General features: G+C 41.3%; 2 protein-coding genes across 2 annotated transcripts; both read left to right on the forward strand.

Annotated features, from left to right (window-relative positions):
* Positions 1–3,295: 3,295 nt before the first annotated feature.
* Positions 3,296–10,162, forward strand: TMBIM4 (transmembrane BAX inhibitor motif containing 4). The gene is made up of 7 exons (XM_005480570.4): positions 3,296–3,455; positions 4,491–4,599; positions 5,865–5,970; positions 7,037–7,070; positions 8,007–8,124; positions 8,603–8,648; positions 9,313–10,162. The coding sequence occupies exons 1-7, from the start codon at positions 3,353–3,355 to the stop codon at positions 9,517–9,519; spliced, it is 723 nt and encodes a 240-aa protein (XP_005480627.2). The 5' UTR covers positions 3,296–3,352; the 3' UTR covers positions 9,520–10,162.
* A 457-nt stretch (positions 10,163–10,619) lies between these two features.
* Positions 10,620–13,628, forward strand: LLPH (LLP homolog, long-term synaptic facilitation factor). Its single transcript, XM_005480569.3, has 3 exons — positions 10,620–10,774; positions 10,848–11,031; positions 13,400–13,628. The coding sequence occupies exons 2-3, from the start codon at positions 10,851–10,853 to the stop codon at positions 13,561–13,563; spliced, it is 345 nt and encodes a 114-aa protein (XP_005480626.1). The 5' UTR covers positions 10,620–10,774; positions 10,848–10,850; the 3' UTR covers positions 13,564–13,628.
* Positions 13,629–15,246: the final 1,618 nt, after the last annotated feature.

A 15,246-nucleotide genomic window follows, 5' to 3' on the forward strand; every position in this document is an offset into this window, starting at 1 on the left:
TCGTCCTGGAATAGCTTGGCTTTGTGACCTGCTTGCTAAAGGGTAGATTCTTTCTCATGAAACTGTAAGTACTAAAGAAGATAAACTCTCTTCCCTTGATCAGTGGATTTGAAAATTCACCATCAGGGATTTTACAGAAACAGATGGCACATCTGTCTCTGAGTCTCCTTGTTATTTTCCTGCCCTGTAAGAACATCATGATGGATTTGCACCTGCATATTGTACACATTGAAATATAATTTGGAATAATTTTACAATTACGTGATTGTCTCCACTTCCCATGGAAAACCTTGTAACTTTGAGTCTAAGGATAATTTCATAGTAACTCATGGAATCATAAAATGGTTTGGGTTGGAAGGGACCTTAAAGATCATCTAGTTCCAATCCCCCTGCCTGAGGGATTGGAACTAGACGGGCAGCAACACCTTCTACTACACCAGGCTGCTCAAGTTGTTCAACCCAGCCTTGAACATTTCCAGGGGTGGGGCATCCACAGGTTCTCTGGGCAAGCTGTCCCAGTACTTCACGACCCTCACAGTAAAGAATTTCTTTTTAGTATCTAATTTAAAACTACTGTCTTTCATTTCAAAGCCATCATCTCTATCACTACACACGCTTGCAAAAAATGTACATCTCTGGCTCTCTTGCAGGCCCCCCTTAGATACTGGAAAGCTGCTACAACTCATATTTCTTCAAATTAGGGGTCCTCAGGATCACACAATTACATGATTCCTTTAACTTAGGAAGCTATTTTGAAACTGAGAGACCAAAGCTCACCTGGGGATAAATTAATGGTTAATGGCCATGCGGATGCACCTACACAATCTAACCTTTCTCCTCTGTTTTCCCACATTGCTCTGTATCCATGTGTGCTGCACTCTCCTGAGCACAAATTGCCTGGATGTTACCTCCCTCTGGAAAGGTTGGCAGGCAGCCACAGGGCCCCATGTGTGACCCTGTGCTCCTGGAACCACACTGCAGCAATACTCCAGCAGTTGTGCCTTACGCATTTGTACAGAGCCACGCAGAGGTCATGGACTTGGCAGTCTGGGAAGAGGAGACCATTTAGTCCTGCCTCAACAAGAGCCGTGATGATGTGAAGATACACAGATGTATATCAAAGCCATGCTGAGAGGGGTCACTCTGGGAACACTGCTCAAAGCAAACGAAGGGCCTCTGGCACAATGATTTAAAAACAAACCGCTGGAAAGAAGCAGAATCCTGGCAACGTTCCAAGTACCTTTCCCAAGTACCTCTGAGCAACAGATGGAGTTTTTCCAGCAAAGCCACCGGTTATGTATAACGCAGACAAAAGGCACAGAGGAGTTCATGGTCCTTACCAGGCCTCCAGTGACAGCGAGCTTCCTCTCCCCACACTGGAGCCCGGAGCAGAAGCTGGGAGAACAGAAAGCTCTTTCACCCCTGCACGCACGCACACGGAGCGGGAGCGTCTAGCCAGCCCCGAGCCAGCCACTGTGGGACTGCCGTGGTTTCAAATAAAAATAGTGTGATGGAGGTATGTTTATGAAAACATCAAATACAGAAAAGAAAGGCAATGTAAAACACATTTTCCTTTTCATAAGGCATTTTTAGCATTTTACAAGGTATACTTTCCCAAGTGAGGAATGGAAAATTGCTAAGACATTGAAAGCACTCAAGCAGACAGACTCAGTGTCATTAAATGTTCATTTAGTACAGTCATTCCAAAGAACTCCATTCTGTATGTGCTTGCAAGTAACAAGACCTTAAGACGAGAACGATGCTCTCTTTTGGCATGAAAATGGCAGCCTTTATCAGTGTTGCAGAGGTAAAAAATTTTCCATTCCCATCTGCAACAGCTCTGGCAGATTGTGCTCCTTGGTGGTGTCACTAGGTGATTTTGCTGCTTTGTCTCTTGCCTGGCCGAATAAGCTGATTACTGACTCTTGGTGGCTTCCATCAGACCAACATCTTCCACACGGGAGGTGGGTGTGTGAGTGCAAAGGCTCACGTGCCTGCTTCCTGCCATCTCCTATCTCCCAGCCTGTGCCTAAACCCCAGGCTAACTATTCCACAGCTTTGCCCTGATTACTCTTAAAAGTACTCAAGCTTCCACCCTCAATATTCCCTAGTGCAGTTTAGGCCATGCTACCTCTTATGTGACACTTTCTCCACAACTGGAGGACTGCAACAGCCTGAAAAAGAATATTTGAAGGCTACTGTTATATCTGTCCTTCAATTGTCTCAAGCCTCAAACTATTTGCAGGAGTCAACTCCTGCACCAATGCTCTGAAATGTTCCATTTCTCACACAGAACACCTCTAAGAGGTACTTTAAAGGAAACAGCACTGCATGTATTTGGAGAAGGCAACACCAGATGCTTTACCAGAACTCTAAATGCTTTTTCTGGGAGAGCATCAGTGTTATTCTTCTGCAGAGGCAGATGCAAGAAAGTACACAGCATAACTGTTTCCAAACAGTTACCATTCAGCAGTGTGAGCAAACTGAAAGATCCTACTTGCAGCAACTGAAAAATGCAAAATGATGGTAAGAAAATGATAAATACTTCCCAGAATATAAAGTCTTGCTCATAATTCTTGTCTCTGCAAGTGAAAGTGACTTTTCTACTAAGTCACCTCAGTAGAAAAGCTGCTCAAGATTATTTCATCATGAAATCATAGAATTTATTTACTTCTCCCTTGAGAAGCTGAATACAGTTCAGGCCCCTTTTTTCCAATTTTCAAAAGCACTTCTAGTCAAATGTATTACATATATTTCTAAAGTGTCTGTTGCTTCAGTTTCTTGGCGCACTTTAGATAATATTCAAGAGTTAAACAAATACCCTGCTGCACAGGTTACCCACATCCCCAGATGGTGCCTTTTGTGATTGCTCAGTGTGAGCTCCCACACGTCCGACTGCACCATGCGCTTTGTGAATGCCTGAGAAACGCCGGGCATCTTTGCTTTCTGCTCAATTACACCGAGTTTGAAGGACGGGACACGCAACTAGGAGAAGACCGAGGTAAAATTCTGCTTTGCAAGAAAGGTTACTGGAAGTGAAGCTCGTCCCTGTGGGACACAGGCGGACGGGAGCATCAGCCCCACCGCCGCTCCCTCAGGCACCGCCGAACAGGCAGCGTGTGCAGCTGCACCACCGGCCGGAGGGCAGCGGGGTGCGGCTGAGGCGAAGAGCAGCCCAAGGGCTGGGTTTTCCAGGCACTGGAAGCCCCGCAAGGTCCTTCAGAGCTCAATTACACACGGCCAGCCCGCAGCGCCAGCCACAAAGGCCGCACCCGCGATCGACGCGCTCGGCCGCTCGGCGGGGCGCCCTGCTCGGTGCCACGCCTCCCGGAAGCGCAGACGGACGGCGGCCATGGCGGCCATGGCGGGGGAGCAACGTTACCCGCGGAGCTCCATCGAGGATGACTTCAACTATGGCAGCAACGTGGCCTCGGCCAGCGTCCACATCCGCATGGGTGAGGACTGCGGATGGGTGGGAGAGCCGCACGGCTCCGCTGCAGCCCCCCAGCTCTTGCGGAGAGGTCCCGTTGCCCGCAGTGGCGGGGCGGTGAGGGGATGCCCTGCGCTCCCGGCAGGTGCCCCTGTGACACCCCGGTCACCCCCGGCCTTGAGCTGCACTCGGGCTCCGCGCAGTGTTTTAACCTGGCCGAAGGTTGTGAGTGCGGAGCCAGGGCGCTGTTTAGTCCAGGTCAGGCATCAAGGGTGAGGGGCTGCCGCGGGCGGAGGCTTTTGTCGTTTAACCGCGAGTGAAGGGGGTGGGTGTTCTCCGGAGAGCGGGTACCCGTGTACCCGGTAGCCTGCGGGCTTCAGACCTGGTTCTTTTCAGCGTGATGAGTTTTGGAGTCCAGACATGACCCATGAGATGCGTAGTCCCTGCAGAGACGCACCTCCCCGAGGTGTGGAGGGAAAGCCTGGACGTGGCAGTGGGTGCCATGGACTGTGACACGGCGCTGTTGGACTCTGTGCCCTCACAGGTCTTTTCCAAGCGTATTCATTCTGTGATTCATAAATACTAGAATTAGTGACTGTAATTACAGAAGTGTAGCCATGAGACTGAAGGATTGGAATTTCTTCTGAGAGGTGTTAAAACTTTTGTTTCTTCCAAGCATTTGCCATGCCTTCCATGTTAACCCTCTGTCAGTTAGGTCCATTAGGCACCAGGAACATGATGGAGAAGGTGTGCTGTCAGTATAGTGAGAATGGGTGTACGTAGGTCTTAAACTGATCCAAAGTAAATTCCTTGCAAGTGTTTTTATATTTCTTTTGTCATCATTGTTAATAGTTAAATAATGGTGTCCAGGAATAAATGCAATTTTGCTGTAATACTGTGTCAGGTTCTCAAAGTAAAATGGCTTTTTACGACTTTGTCTGTGCTTTTTCACTATGACTTTATAACAGTTCCCTCTGAAAATGAAAACTTGTATCTGATTTACTGTTAAACTTTGAAGCTGTAAGCCAAAAGTGGTTTCATTTTTATTTTCCTTTTCCAGCATTTCTGCGAAAGGTGTACAGCATTCTTTCTGTTCAAGTTCTGTTGACCACAATCACATCTGCAATTTTCCTATACTCTACTGGAGTGCAGGCATTTGTTCATGAGAGGTAAATTCTAAGATGAAATGCAGTTGTTTAGAATGTGTTAGGTATAAATTATGTAAATTGCTGCTACACTTTGTAATCATTTTTATAATCTGTGGGTTTGTTGCTGTAATAGATACTTTTTAAGTTGATTAGGGAGTAACTTTTCTTCTCTGACATTTTTCTCCTTGGTTTACTATGAAAACCATTATTACCTTTTTTGTTGTGTTGTTATTTTAATCAATGCTTTATTAATAGTGCTTATTTTAATATTTATGCTGTGCAAACTTTTACATGAGTGGCAGAACATCTCAGTTACTGACATTTCTTGTTTTACAGTCTAAATACTCTTAGAATCTCTTTGGAATGCTGTTGTTTATAGGTGCCTGTTCCAAAAAGCAGAATCATGTCTTATTCCTCTTCCTCCCTCTCCCATCTTCTTTTTCCCTTACTCCCTCCCCACTCCCCCAAAAGAATTAGTCTGCTTAAATTCCTGTGGGCGTGCTTCATTTTGCCTCTCAGATTTTCATGATAAAATAAGTCCCAGAATGTAAACTGTGGTGAACAGGCCAGGGAAAAGACCAGCTGGGAAAGGAGAGCACCGAGTATAGCTTCAGTTTTCCTCCAAATGCACTTTTGGACTTCTACTTTCACTTTAAAGCCCAAATATAAAGGAGGAATACACACTGCATGAAAGTTTCAGTTTCTGTATAACCTGTAGTGTATACAACAGTGGTTGTAAAACTACAGTTTTCTACATAAACCCGATAATTTAAAATTGTCCTACTTGCTTGGAACTGTTGAGATTTTGTGTTTCATGTTGGCCCCATTTTTCTTGGAGGGCTGCTTGAATGATTTAGCAATACTTACTGGTCACTACTGATTTTTTTTGGTGCAGTTAGTGCATATGTTTGTTGCATCCAGGTGCTTATGGGAAATAGTTCTCTGAATATGGAGTTCAGAACAGGCAAAACAGTACATATACTTTAATGCTTTTACTTTGTATGGATGGATTTTCTTCTTTGTATGTGCTCATTTCCAGGTCATGGATTACTGGGCAATCTTCAGCTTTAGTATGAAAAAGTTGTCTTTACTTGTGGCTGTGCTATTTTTAACTGATTATCTGTAGTAGTATTCTTTAAACAGTTTTATTGTAAACTTGTGTTACATTTACTTTGGATATATTTTCCTAGATGGTCATTTAAAAATTTGAATTTATATAAACTATTCCATAGTCTTATAGATATTTAAGTTTGATTACTTTTTTTTTTTAATATGGAATTTTACAGGCCTGCCTTGCTTTTGATATCTGGGTTTGGATCTCTGGCTGTAATCGTGGCACTGACCCTCTACAGACACCAGCACCCTGTTAATTTATACCTGCTGTTTGGATTTGTAAGTGTTTAATTAAGTTAAATTATTAATTGATTAATTAATTCAATGTAATAGCCCCTTGAATATCTTGCATTGTAATTAATTCCTTGAAACTAGAGGTATGTAATTTGTTTTTCTTGTATTCCTTGAAAGACATCCTATATATTTATGAAGGTCTGAGTTACTTTTTGGAGATTCTGCCCACAGGTTGTTCTTACATAGCAGGCACTTCAGGTTTCTTTCAGCATCTTTTTAGAAAGAATGTTAGAACTTGGAACCACGTTGAGCAAGGGTTATTGCATGTGTGTAGAAATCTATCTGCTCTCATTGTTCTGTTGATGTCAGGGATTTTTTCTATGCAACTGCTCGGTAGGAAAGGAGGAGGTATTCCTGTTACCTAAATTGTTAAATGGACAGCCTTCAGCAGAGACCCAAACCAGCCATATAATTTATTCTTCCAGTTGTCTTTTTGATGCTAAATTCTGAGCATGTTTCCAGCACAGGCAGATCTGTCAGAGCTGTCCTCAAATTTTAGTCTTCTGCCTGATGTTGTATGTAGATCCACGCTAAGAGTTGCTCTTGGATATTTTGGATTATGTAGCAAATCAGTCTTCTGAAAAGAAGTCACAGTAGCTCAATTAAAATTTGATGTTTCAAGAGTTGCCTAAATTGTGTTTGTGATAAAACAGAAAGACAGCTTTGCTGTGAAGTAAACAGATTATTTAAAGGGTAAGTGTGGAAAGGAAACTGATGCAGACACTGTTAGACAGCTGTCCAACAAGATATTACAAATATATTACTTTTATAGCCCCTTGAATAGTTTGTCAGAAGTGTCATATAAATGCTGTGCGCTTACAGTAGGAAATGTAAGTGACATTTTTCTATAGGGAAAGTCTGTCACTCATTTTCACATTTTATTGTACTTTTTTAATGTAACACAACTTCCAGCGCAGGAGGACAGTGTGATTGCCATTTTCTTGTTGAAAATTAAACATGTTTTCATACAGAAAGATTTAACAGGACACCTAATGTTTCATGGTTTGATTTTTTTCTTACCCTCCTCTTTTTTTGGGTTTGCTTTTTGTAGACTCTACTGGAAGCACTGACAGTTGCCATTACAGGTAAATAGTTGCCATCCTATTGTCTGATTCCATAAAGAATTTGGAAAATGAATCCATTATATTGTACTAATTGCCATTAGGGTTTTCTAGATGTGACTAAAATGATAATGAATCCTGTTTGAAAATTTCAATGACAGTGATAGGAGTTCAGCAAAACCAGGAAATCAAGGGAGAAAACTGAATTCTGATTCAGAAATGAAACGGCATAAACTTGAAGTGAGAAATTGGGGAATCCATTCTTTCAGTATAGTTAAAAATGTTCTCTTTCATAATGTTCAGATCGATCTTAAAAGTTGAAATAGTCCTACCTGCCCCCTCAATTTCCTCAAAGGGAATCTGAGTTTGGAGAATTCTGTGCTTCATGGTCAGGGTTGAAATGAGGCAGTGTGCAGTCACATCATGGCATCATCTTGAACTATACCTTAGTGCATAAGATGAAACCTCTTCATTGTGGCCTATGATATCCTGATTTGGGGAAAGGAAAGAAAAAGGAGGAAGGAGGGAAGAAAAAGATTGCACATGTTTCTGCTATCTTTCCCTTCCTGTCCCCTAATCAAAACTTCGAGCATTCTTAGGGGATTGTTTTATTTTTCCCCTTGTTGCAATATTGTGAAAAATTCATACAGTTTTTTTCCTTAAGATCTCTGTTATCTGTGCTTAAAATCCTTTTGCTTTGTTTTGTTGCTGTGTTCATAATTCTGACTAGGGAAGACCTTTTGTTTCCATTTAAGAAGCTACAGCTATAAAGTAACTGTCAAACTTAGTACACGATCCCTGAGTCCTATGATCATGAATTTGAAATGCAAAGACAAGTTCAGGCATAATTTACCAAATTTTGTTCACAGTTAAGTTTAAATTTCTGTTTCCTCAAAAGATAACTCAGCAAATACATAGGGTGGAGTTCTTTAATTGACAGATTACTCTTTCTGTTTATAGTGAGTTTCTATGATGTCTCCATCGTCTTGCAAGCCTTTATTCTTACTACTGCTGTATTTCTTGGATTGACTGCATATACCTTGCAGTCAAAGAGAGATTTCAGCAAATTTGGAGCAGGGTATGTTGTCATATTTATGATTTTTTTAAATTATTTGTTGTTGTTAAGGTTTTGGGTTTTTTTTCTTTCTTAAACCAAGCTTTGCAGGTATAGTAAGGAATACAGGTCAATAGAACCTGCTTCAAGGGAATGGTGAGGGTTATTTATTTAAAATTATGCATTTTACCCACTTCTGATCCTTGGTAAATTCTTTTCAGTGATAAAGAATCTTGAAACAATTAGAAAACTAGTTTACATGGATTTTTCACTGAGAGAGAAGGCAGATGTTTCAAATCTTTAAAAAAATTAAAGTTAGAACATAACTTTTGACAACTTTACAAAACCTTTACTGCTGAGACCAGTAAACAGTTGGCATCTTAAGAATTCCAGACATTTACTTGCCATATATATTGTGAAGAGATTTTAGAAAGGAGGATATTTTAAGTTAAGTCTAAAAGAATATATATTGTTGGTCACAGTGTAATTTATTTTCTTTCAGCCTCTTTGCTTGTTTGTGGATTTTAATCATCTCAGGTTTCTTGAGGGTAAGATATTTTGTGTTCACAGTTCAAAGATATTCACAGTATCACAGAATGGTGTGGGTTGGGAGGGACCTTAAAGATCATCTATTCTACCCCCCTGCCATGAGCAGGTACACCTTCCACTAAATCAGGTCACTCAGACCTGTTACTGACTTCTACTGTAACTAAAAGGTTTGGATCAGCCCACTATAGCTTAATGAAAGAAAATTGTTAGCCAGATCCATTACTGTTCTACATCATGCTGGTCATCATTTAGCCACACATTTTCAAGTTAGATTTTTGTTGGGTGCTGTTCTTGCCGACATAAAAGGGGTATTTGGGTTGATTGATGAAATTTGTCAATTGAGATCCACTACTTGATGAAGAGAATGTGAAGGACATTTGAGATTTAATTATATTTTGGTTTTCTAGTTTTCTAGTCTGCTGTTAGTATTCTGGAGACCAGACCTTCCTCCCTCTTAAGTGGAGGCACTTTTACTCAGTCAGAGATTGTGGGACTGGAGAATATATGGAATAAGAGCCTTGATATATCACCGTAATACTGTGGTTTTGTGTACATAACAGTAGAAAGACTGTGTTTTAAATGTGGCATATCATTATGCAGGGATTTTAATATTTTAAAAAATGAAATTCACAAGTATCTTTTTCATATTTTATCTGCTTCCAGCTGTTTTTCTATAGTGAGACAATAGAGTTGGTGTTTGCTGCTGCTGGAGCTCTTCTGTTCTGTGGATTTATTATTTATGACACTCATCTGCTGATGCACAAGTTGTCCCCTGAAGAGTACATACTGGCTGCAATCAATCTCTACTTGGACATCATAAATCTGTTCCTGCACCTGCTGCATTTTCTGGAGGCATTTAATAAAAAATAGTCAAAAGCAGAGTGGTTTGACTACAGCACAATTAAAGTTAAGTTTATGGATGATCTGCAGACTCTGTAGTTCTGCCTTCTAAAGACCGAATCTTTATTATGTTTGCATTCCATGCATATTGGTCTCTCCTTAGGGGGAAAAATGCCTTTTTACATAGCTACAGTTCTTCTCCAGACCATGTATATTATGTAGTTAACATGCTGTCTTCATTACAGTTACTTTTTTAATCACTTAATTTGCAGTGCAATTAATGATTGAAATTTTGCCAACTCCTGTTTACTTCAGAATAAGCTTCCCTGCTGTTCTGTTGCTGCTGAAAATGTTTCCTTTGGGATTGATCATTCGTTTATGTACCACATAAGGGTAGCATGAGTTTATCATTGTGCAATGTTTCAGTAAGATAATTTTTTTTTTGTTTGGTAAATTGAAATGCTGTCTCTGACAGAGGTATTCTGTCCTAGTTAAGGGCTGTCACTATGGAAGCTGTGAGGGTGTTAAAACAATTAAAGGGAATATTCTTTATTTTAGTACTATTTATTGCCTATCAGTGTTCTGAAAAATCATTTGGAGATTGATTATGGCATTTTATCAACTTATGTATAATAAAACTCACTGTGTGTCAATAAAAATTGGAAAGCCTTTAGTCTGTTCTTGGAGAACTTCGGGATGCTGAGAATGAGCGCTGCAGACGGCTCGGTGCTGGCAGGGTGGACGTGCTGGGACTGTGGCTGCTTCCCACGCTGTGGGATGCTGGAGGGGCAGGCAGCATAAAAACGGTTTTGAAAGGCTTCCTTCCTATTCGGTGAGGGATTGTTACTGCTCTCAGTCCTGTCAGAGAGGGGTGCGAGACGAGGAATGCCGTACTTGGGGAAGGTGCGCGTCCTGCCCGCCCCACGCTGCCACCGAGTGCGCTTTCCGTGAGGCCTTCCAGCTACCACTGTGGATGGGTTGAGTGAGTGTGATAGCCTTAGGATTTCATTCAGAACCGCGGGGCAGGAGCTAAGAACAAATCCCTGCTTTTTACGTTGTGATGGAGCACACGTTTATCCTTCCACGCCTTCCGCTCGCCCCGGCCGCGCAGCGCCGTCCGGCGCAGCCCCTCAGGGGCGCAAGCGGGAATGCGGCTGCGCGCTCGCTCCGACACTTACGGTAGAGCCCATCTGCCCCCGCGGGCCGCCGGGCGCCTCTGTGTGCGCATGCGCGGGCGAGCCGCGTGGCCTGGCGGGAGTGTGTGTGGCGGCCTCGCGCGCGGCAGGTGAGCGGGTGGCGCACCCCCCCCCCGAGTGCGCGCGTCCCCCCCCCGAGCGCTGCCGCTTCCCTCCCTGCAGGACATGGCGAAGAGCCTGAGGAGCAAATGGAGGAGGAAGATGCGGGCGGAGAAGAGGAAGAAGAACGCGCCCAAGGAGCTGGAGAGGCTGAAGAAGATCCTGGGAACCAAAGCGGATGTCATCATGGAGGAGGTCAAGGAGGTGGCGACCGTGGTGCCCCCCGAGAAGGTCCTGGAGGCGAAAGGTGAGTGCAGTTGCTCCCTCCCCGGTGCGGCAGGGCCCCGGTGCTGTTACTGCCCTCTGGCTCTCACCGCCGCCATCAGCCGTGAATGCTTGTTACAGGAGAACAGGCACTCGGCAAGCCTGTGTTTTAAAGCTAAAACACTGACTCTGTTCCTCTCGCAACACCGGCATCCATACTGTCAATACTGCATCCGGTCACTTGCGGAACAAGGTTATTAACATTTGGTTTTAGTACGTAAAGTATGCAATGTTTTGTATGGAGAAACATCTCTGAGACCCTCAGGTGAATGTGAATTCACCAGTTAGCAGTTGTTCCAATCACAGCATTATGTTTGCTGCCGAACTGTCCTAATTTGAGGAGGCTGCTAAACATAAAGTAGTTGGGGTAGGAATAATACGGGCCCAGTTTCTGAATACTAACTAGTGTTGCATTGCTGCATGGTGCAGGAGTGGATGGTATTAGATGTCTATAAATAATGCCATCTTCCTCCTTGTGTCTGGAATTGTATGTAAAATGTAAAGAAGTAACCCAGGAAGGGAAAACAGATGTTTTCAATGGCTACATACTGGCTGGGAGGCAGAACGACACCTTCTCTTTCCAAAATTGATGTCCAAACTAAATCATAGTCTTATTTTGATTCTCCAATTTGTGGCACTTAAGATGTTCTGATACTGGAAATGGAAATAAAATGGTATATATACTTGTCCAATTAAGGTTAGCTTCAAGTATAATCTGTAATTTTGTCCATGGTTCAGATTTGTCCTAGAAACCAGGTGTAAAAGTTATTCTTTAAAGGTTAATTAGAATTGAATTTCCAAAATGTTTTGGAACACTGTCAGACTTCTGATGCTGAAGGAGAAATCATTCCTTTAAACCTGGTTTCTGAAATAAATACATGGCTATCTGTCATTTTTGCACCTCCTTCCAACTCTGCTGGCAACTTCTCTACAGTGGCCAGTTTCAGCTGGCTTTTTCAGAGAGATAGCAGCCTCAGAAATACCTAAAAAAATATGTATTTTACAAAACAGCTACAAGTTTTGTGAAAATAATGGTGTTTTCTTTGAGAGGACTTTTCAGGACTAAGTGTAGGTGCTCGCATTGCCAAGTGTTATGAGAACTGAAGTAGATAAAAACTTCACCCATAATATGTACTTACTGCAGACAGATAAATAATTTTCCAGCCGAAGAAAGTATCTAGGGAAATATTACAGACATCTTACCCTATTACTTTAGGGTATTGTTTACAGCACACTGTGATTTTTTTTCTTCCTTTTTTCTTCTTAAGAAAAAATAATATAAGGTCTGCTGTGCTGGATAGGCTTTTGGTTCTGCCACCAGCACCTGTGCTCATTCTCTGCTGATTCCAAGTATTTGCAGGCCCCCCAGTTTAGGGCTCCATAAGCATATCTCCGATGCAGGTTCCTGTAGCCTCTCAACCTCAGCTGTTGAAGCAGCATGTTGGCCTTTTCCTCCTGAGCTTTGTCTCCCAACATTAGACAAGCAGTAAAAGTCTTTTTTCCTCTCCATAAAACTTGTGGTAAAGGCTTGAGTTGCACACATATGGTTTAGGAACAAGGTTGGGATGAAATTACAGAGCACAGTTGCAGTCAGTACTTAGCAAGGTGCTCCTCTTGCACTTCCTTATCTCCCTGGGACATGACGTTCATGGGATGTTGGGCAGCTGGGGACACCGTTCTTGGGAGTGACCATGTCATGGGCAGTCTTCCTCATCTCTTGGGAGTGACCATGTCATTGGCAGTCTTCCTCATCTCTTGGGAGTGACCATGTCATGGGCACTCTTCCTCATTGTAGGGATTAATCCTCTCCTTCTGCCTGTCAGTGTGTTAGATGTGATGTCATGCTCACACCTTGAGGCAAGTGTGGCATCACTGGCTGATAATTACTGCTGTCATTGTATTTCACCTTTTCTCCTTACTATTCTTTTTACTTGTATTCATTTTCCACTCAGAATAATTTCTTAGAGCAGATCTTAAATGTTACATCTTAAAAAGTGTGTAATTGTGCATATCTTTCAGTAAGCCTCTGGCTTCATGCATGCTTCCATGATGGAATTACAGTGTTCTTAGACACAGGATTAGAACAGATTGCTGATGAAAGAATAAGATGCTTTGCCCATACATGACCTTTAGGAAAAATATTGCACATTTACTGTCAACTCTTGAAATTCCTGGGTTGCAGTTACATTGATTTGGAAAGTGCTTTCAGTTTATAAATCCTTCAGTTCTCTGTGTAGAAATACTGTTGTGTCTAGGGATATTTTTATCATTTGGGGGAATCTAGTAACAAAATAGCTTCTGTGAAGCTGATTCAGATATTTTACTCACTAAAAATACCTTTAATTTTTCAGATGACTGCAAAATGGAGCTGGATAATAAACGAAACAAAAAAACTCTTCTAGACCAGCATGGACAGTACCCAATATGGATGAATTCCAGGCAAAGAAAGAAGCTTAAGGCCCAGCGTGTTAAAGGGAAAAAGAAATCAAAAGTGGCCAAAGGCCTTGTCTGGTAAAATCAGTTTTGTAAAGATCATGAATATTTTATTTAACAAAATAAATTTTCCACATAAATTCGTGAGATTTTGTGCTTGGTCACTGCATATAATTTATTGTGTCGAATGAATTTTTTAAGAGACTGTTTGGCCGGCAAATGATGAAAGAAATTGCAGCTTGGTGTCTGCCAAACTTAAAAAGCAAGCTGAGTGCCTTTGAATAACTAATTGTGTGTGGTTATCTGTTTTCCGGGGGGGGTGAGCATCTTCATCCTTTATACTGTGAGCACCAAAAACAGTAAAGGAAATCCGAAAAGTAATTAAACCAAATGGTTTTGTACTGTTGACCATTTGCTTGTCAGTGTGACTTGTCTTTTAGTAAAAATAGCCAAAGGTTTCTGTAAACACACAGTATCCTTTAAATTTTCCTGTAAAATCTGTTGCACTGACTTGTGTTGCTTTTAACATCTGATAATTAACAAAAATATATTTTCATATGTAACTCCAAAATTTTTATGCTGAAACAACACCAGAGCCTCATGAAAATTCTGCAAGTAAAATGAGAAAGTGTCAGTCTGACGTAAGTTCACAAAGAGAACAACAAAATATTTCATTGCTGTCTGCAACAGAAATACTGTAGGAACTAAATAAGTGCAAGTACAACCGATTATTTTATTATTAAAATGAGAGAACACAAATGCACCAAATGGAAATAAAACAGTTTTATTTAAGATCTTTTCCAAGTTTTAGTAAAGTAAATGAGAATTTTCCTTTCCATATGTATTTTCAGTAGCCTTTTATTCCCTTTAAATGGTACTTACCTATCCTGCTTTACAATGTGCGCGTAGGATAAAATACTGCGTGATTGTGTAACAGATGCCATTTGTGGGATTAGCTACGTTTGGGTGCATATTACTTGGCAATAACATGCGATGACAGATGCAAGGCTTAGTTGCCCTGAAAGCTTGTGTTTTTTAAATGTCTCTCATTTCAAGGATGGAAATAATTACAGTAGCAACACTGCAGTATGTTGCCTTTTCAAGTACCAGGCATGGGTACAGGGCATAACCTTTGTCCAGCTTCATGAGATGAGATCCACGTTCTGTGATTACCCACAAATTGTGGTTTGTATCCATTATGATAACTTGGGCACAGGAAAGAAGATCTGTTGTTTTAATTACACTAGGTTGTAGTATGGTAAACTCTGGTAAGATGAGCTCAGTGTGATAGAAAATGAAGTTTTTCTGGAAAAATTCTGTGGGTTTATTACTATTGTTAGGGAAAGGTACATAAAAAATTACAACAACATTAAAGGAAAAACCAGTGTGTCTTCTATTTTCACATAAATTGACAGTTAATGACTTGGTAAGATATATAGGTCACATATTACCAAATTATATGCTGTTGATAACTTTATATTTTAAAAATATTTCCATTAAGTTGATAAAAGCCCTGCTAGTTGATAAAAACAGCTGCTGCTATCAATTTTTTTTGGTCCTACTAGATAAATGGATCTAGATTTTGGTATCAAACTTATTTGGATGTTAGCATGTAGTTTAGGACTACTTTAAAAGTGATTCATGTGTAGGAAACTGTTTATCAATGTGTTTAACCAGGAATGGAATGGAATGAACAGTCAGATTGTATTTATTTATTGTTGTAACAATGTAGGCTTTATTTTGCTTAATACATGCTTTGGGGAAT

This window comes from Zonotrichia albicollis, chromosome 4, assembly GCF_047830755.1.
Source record: "Zonotrichia albicollis isolate bZonAlb1 chromosome 4, bZonAlb1.hap1, whole genome shotgun sequence".
NCBI lineage: Eukaryota > Metazoa > Chordata > Aves > Passeriformes > Passerellidae > Zonotrichia > Zonotrichia albicollis.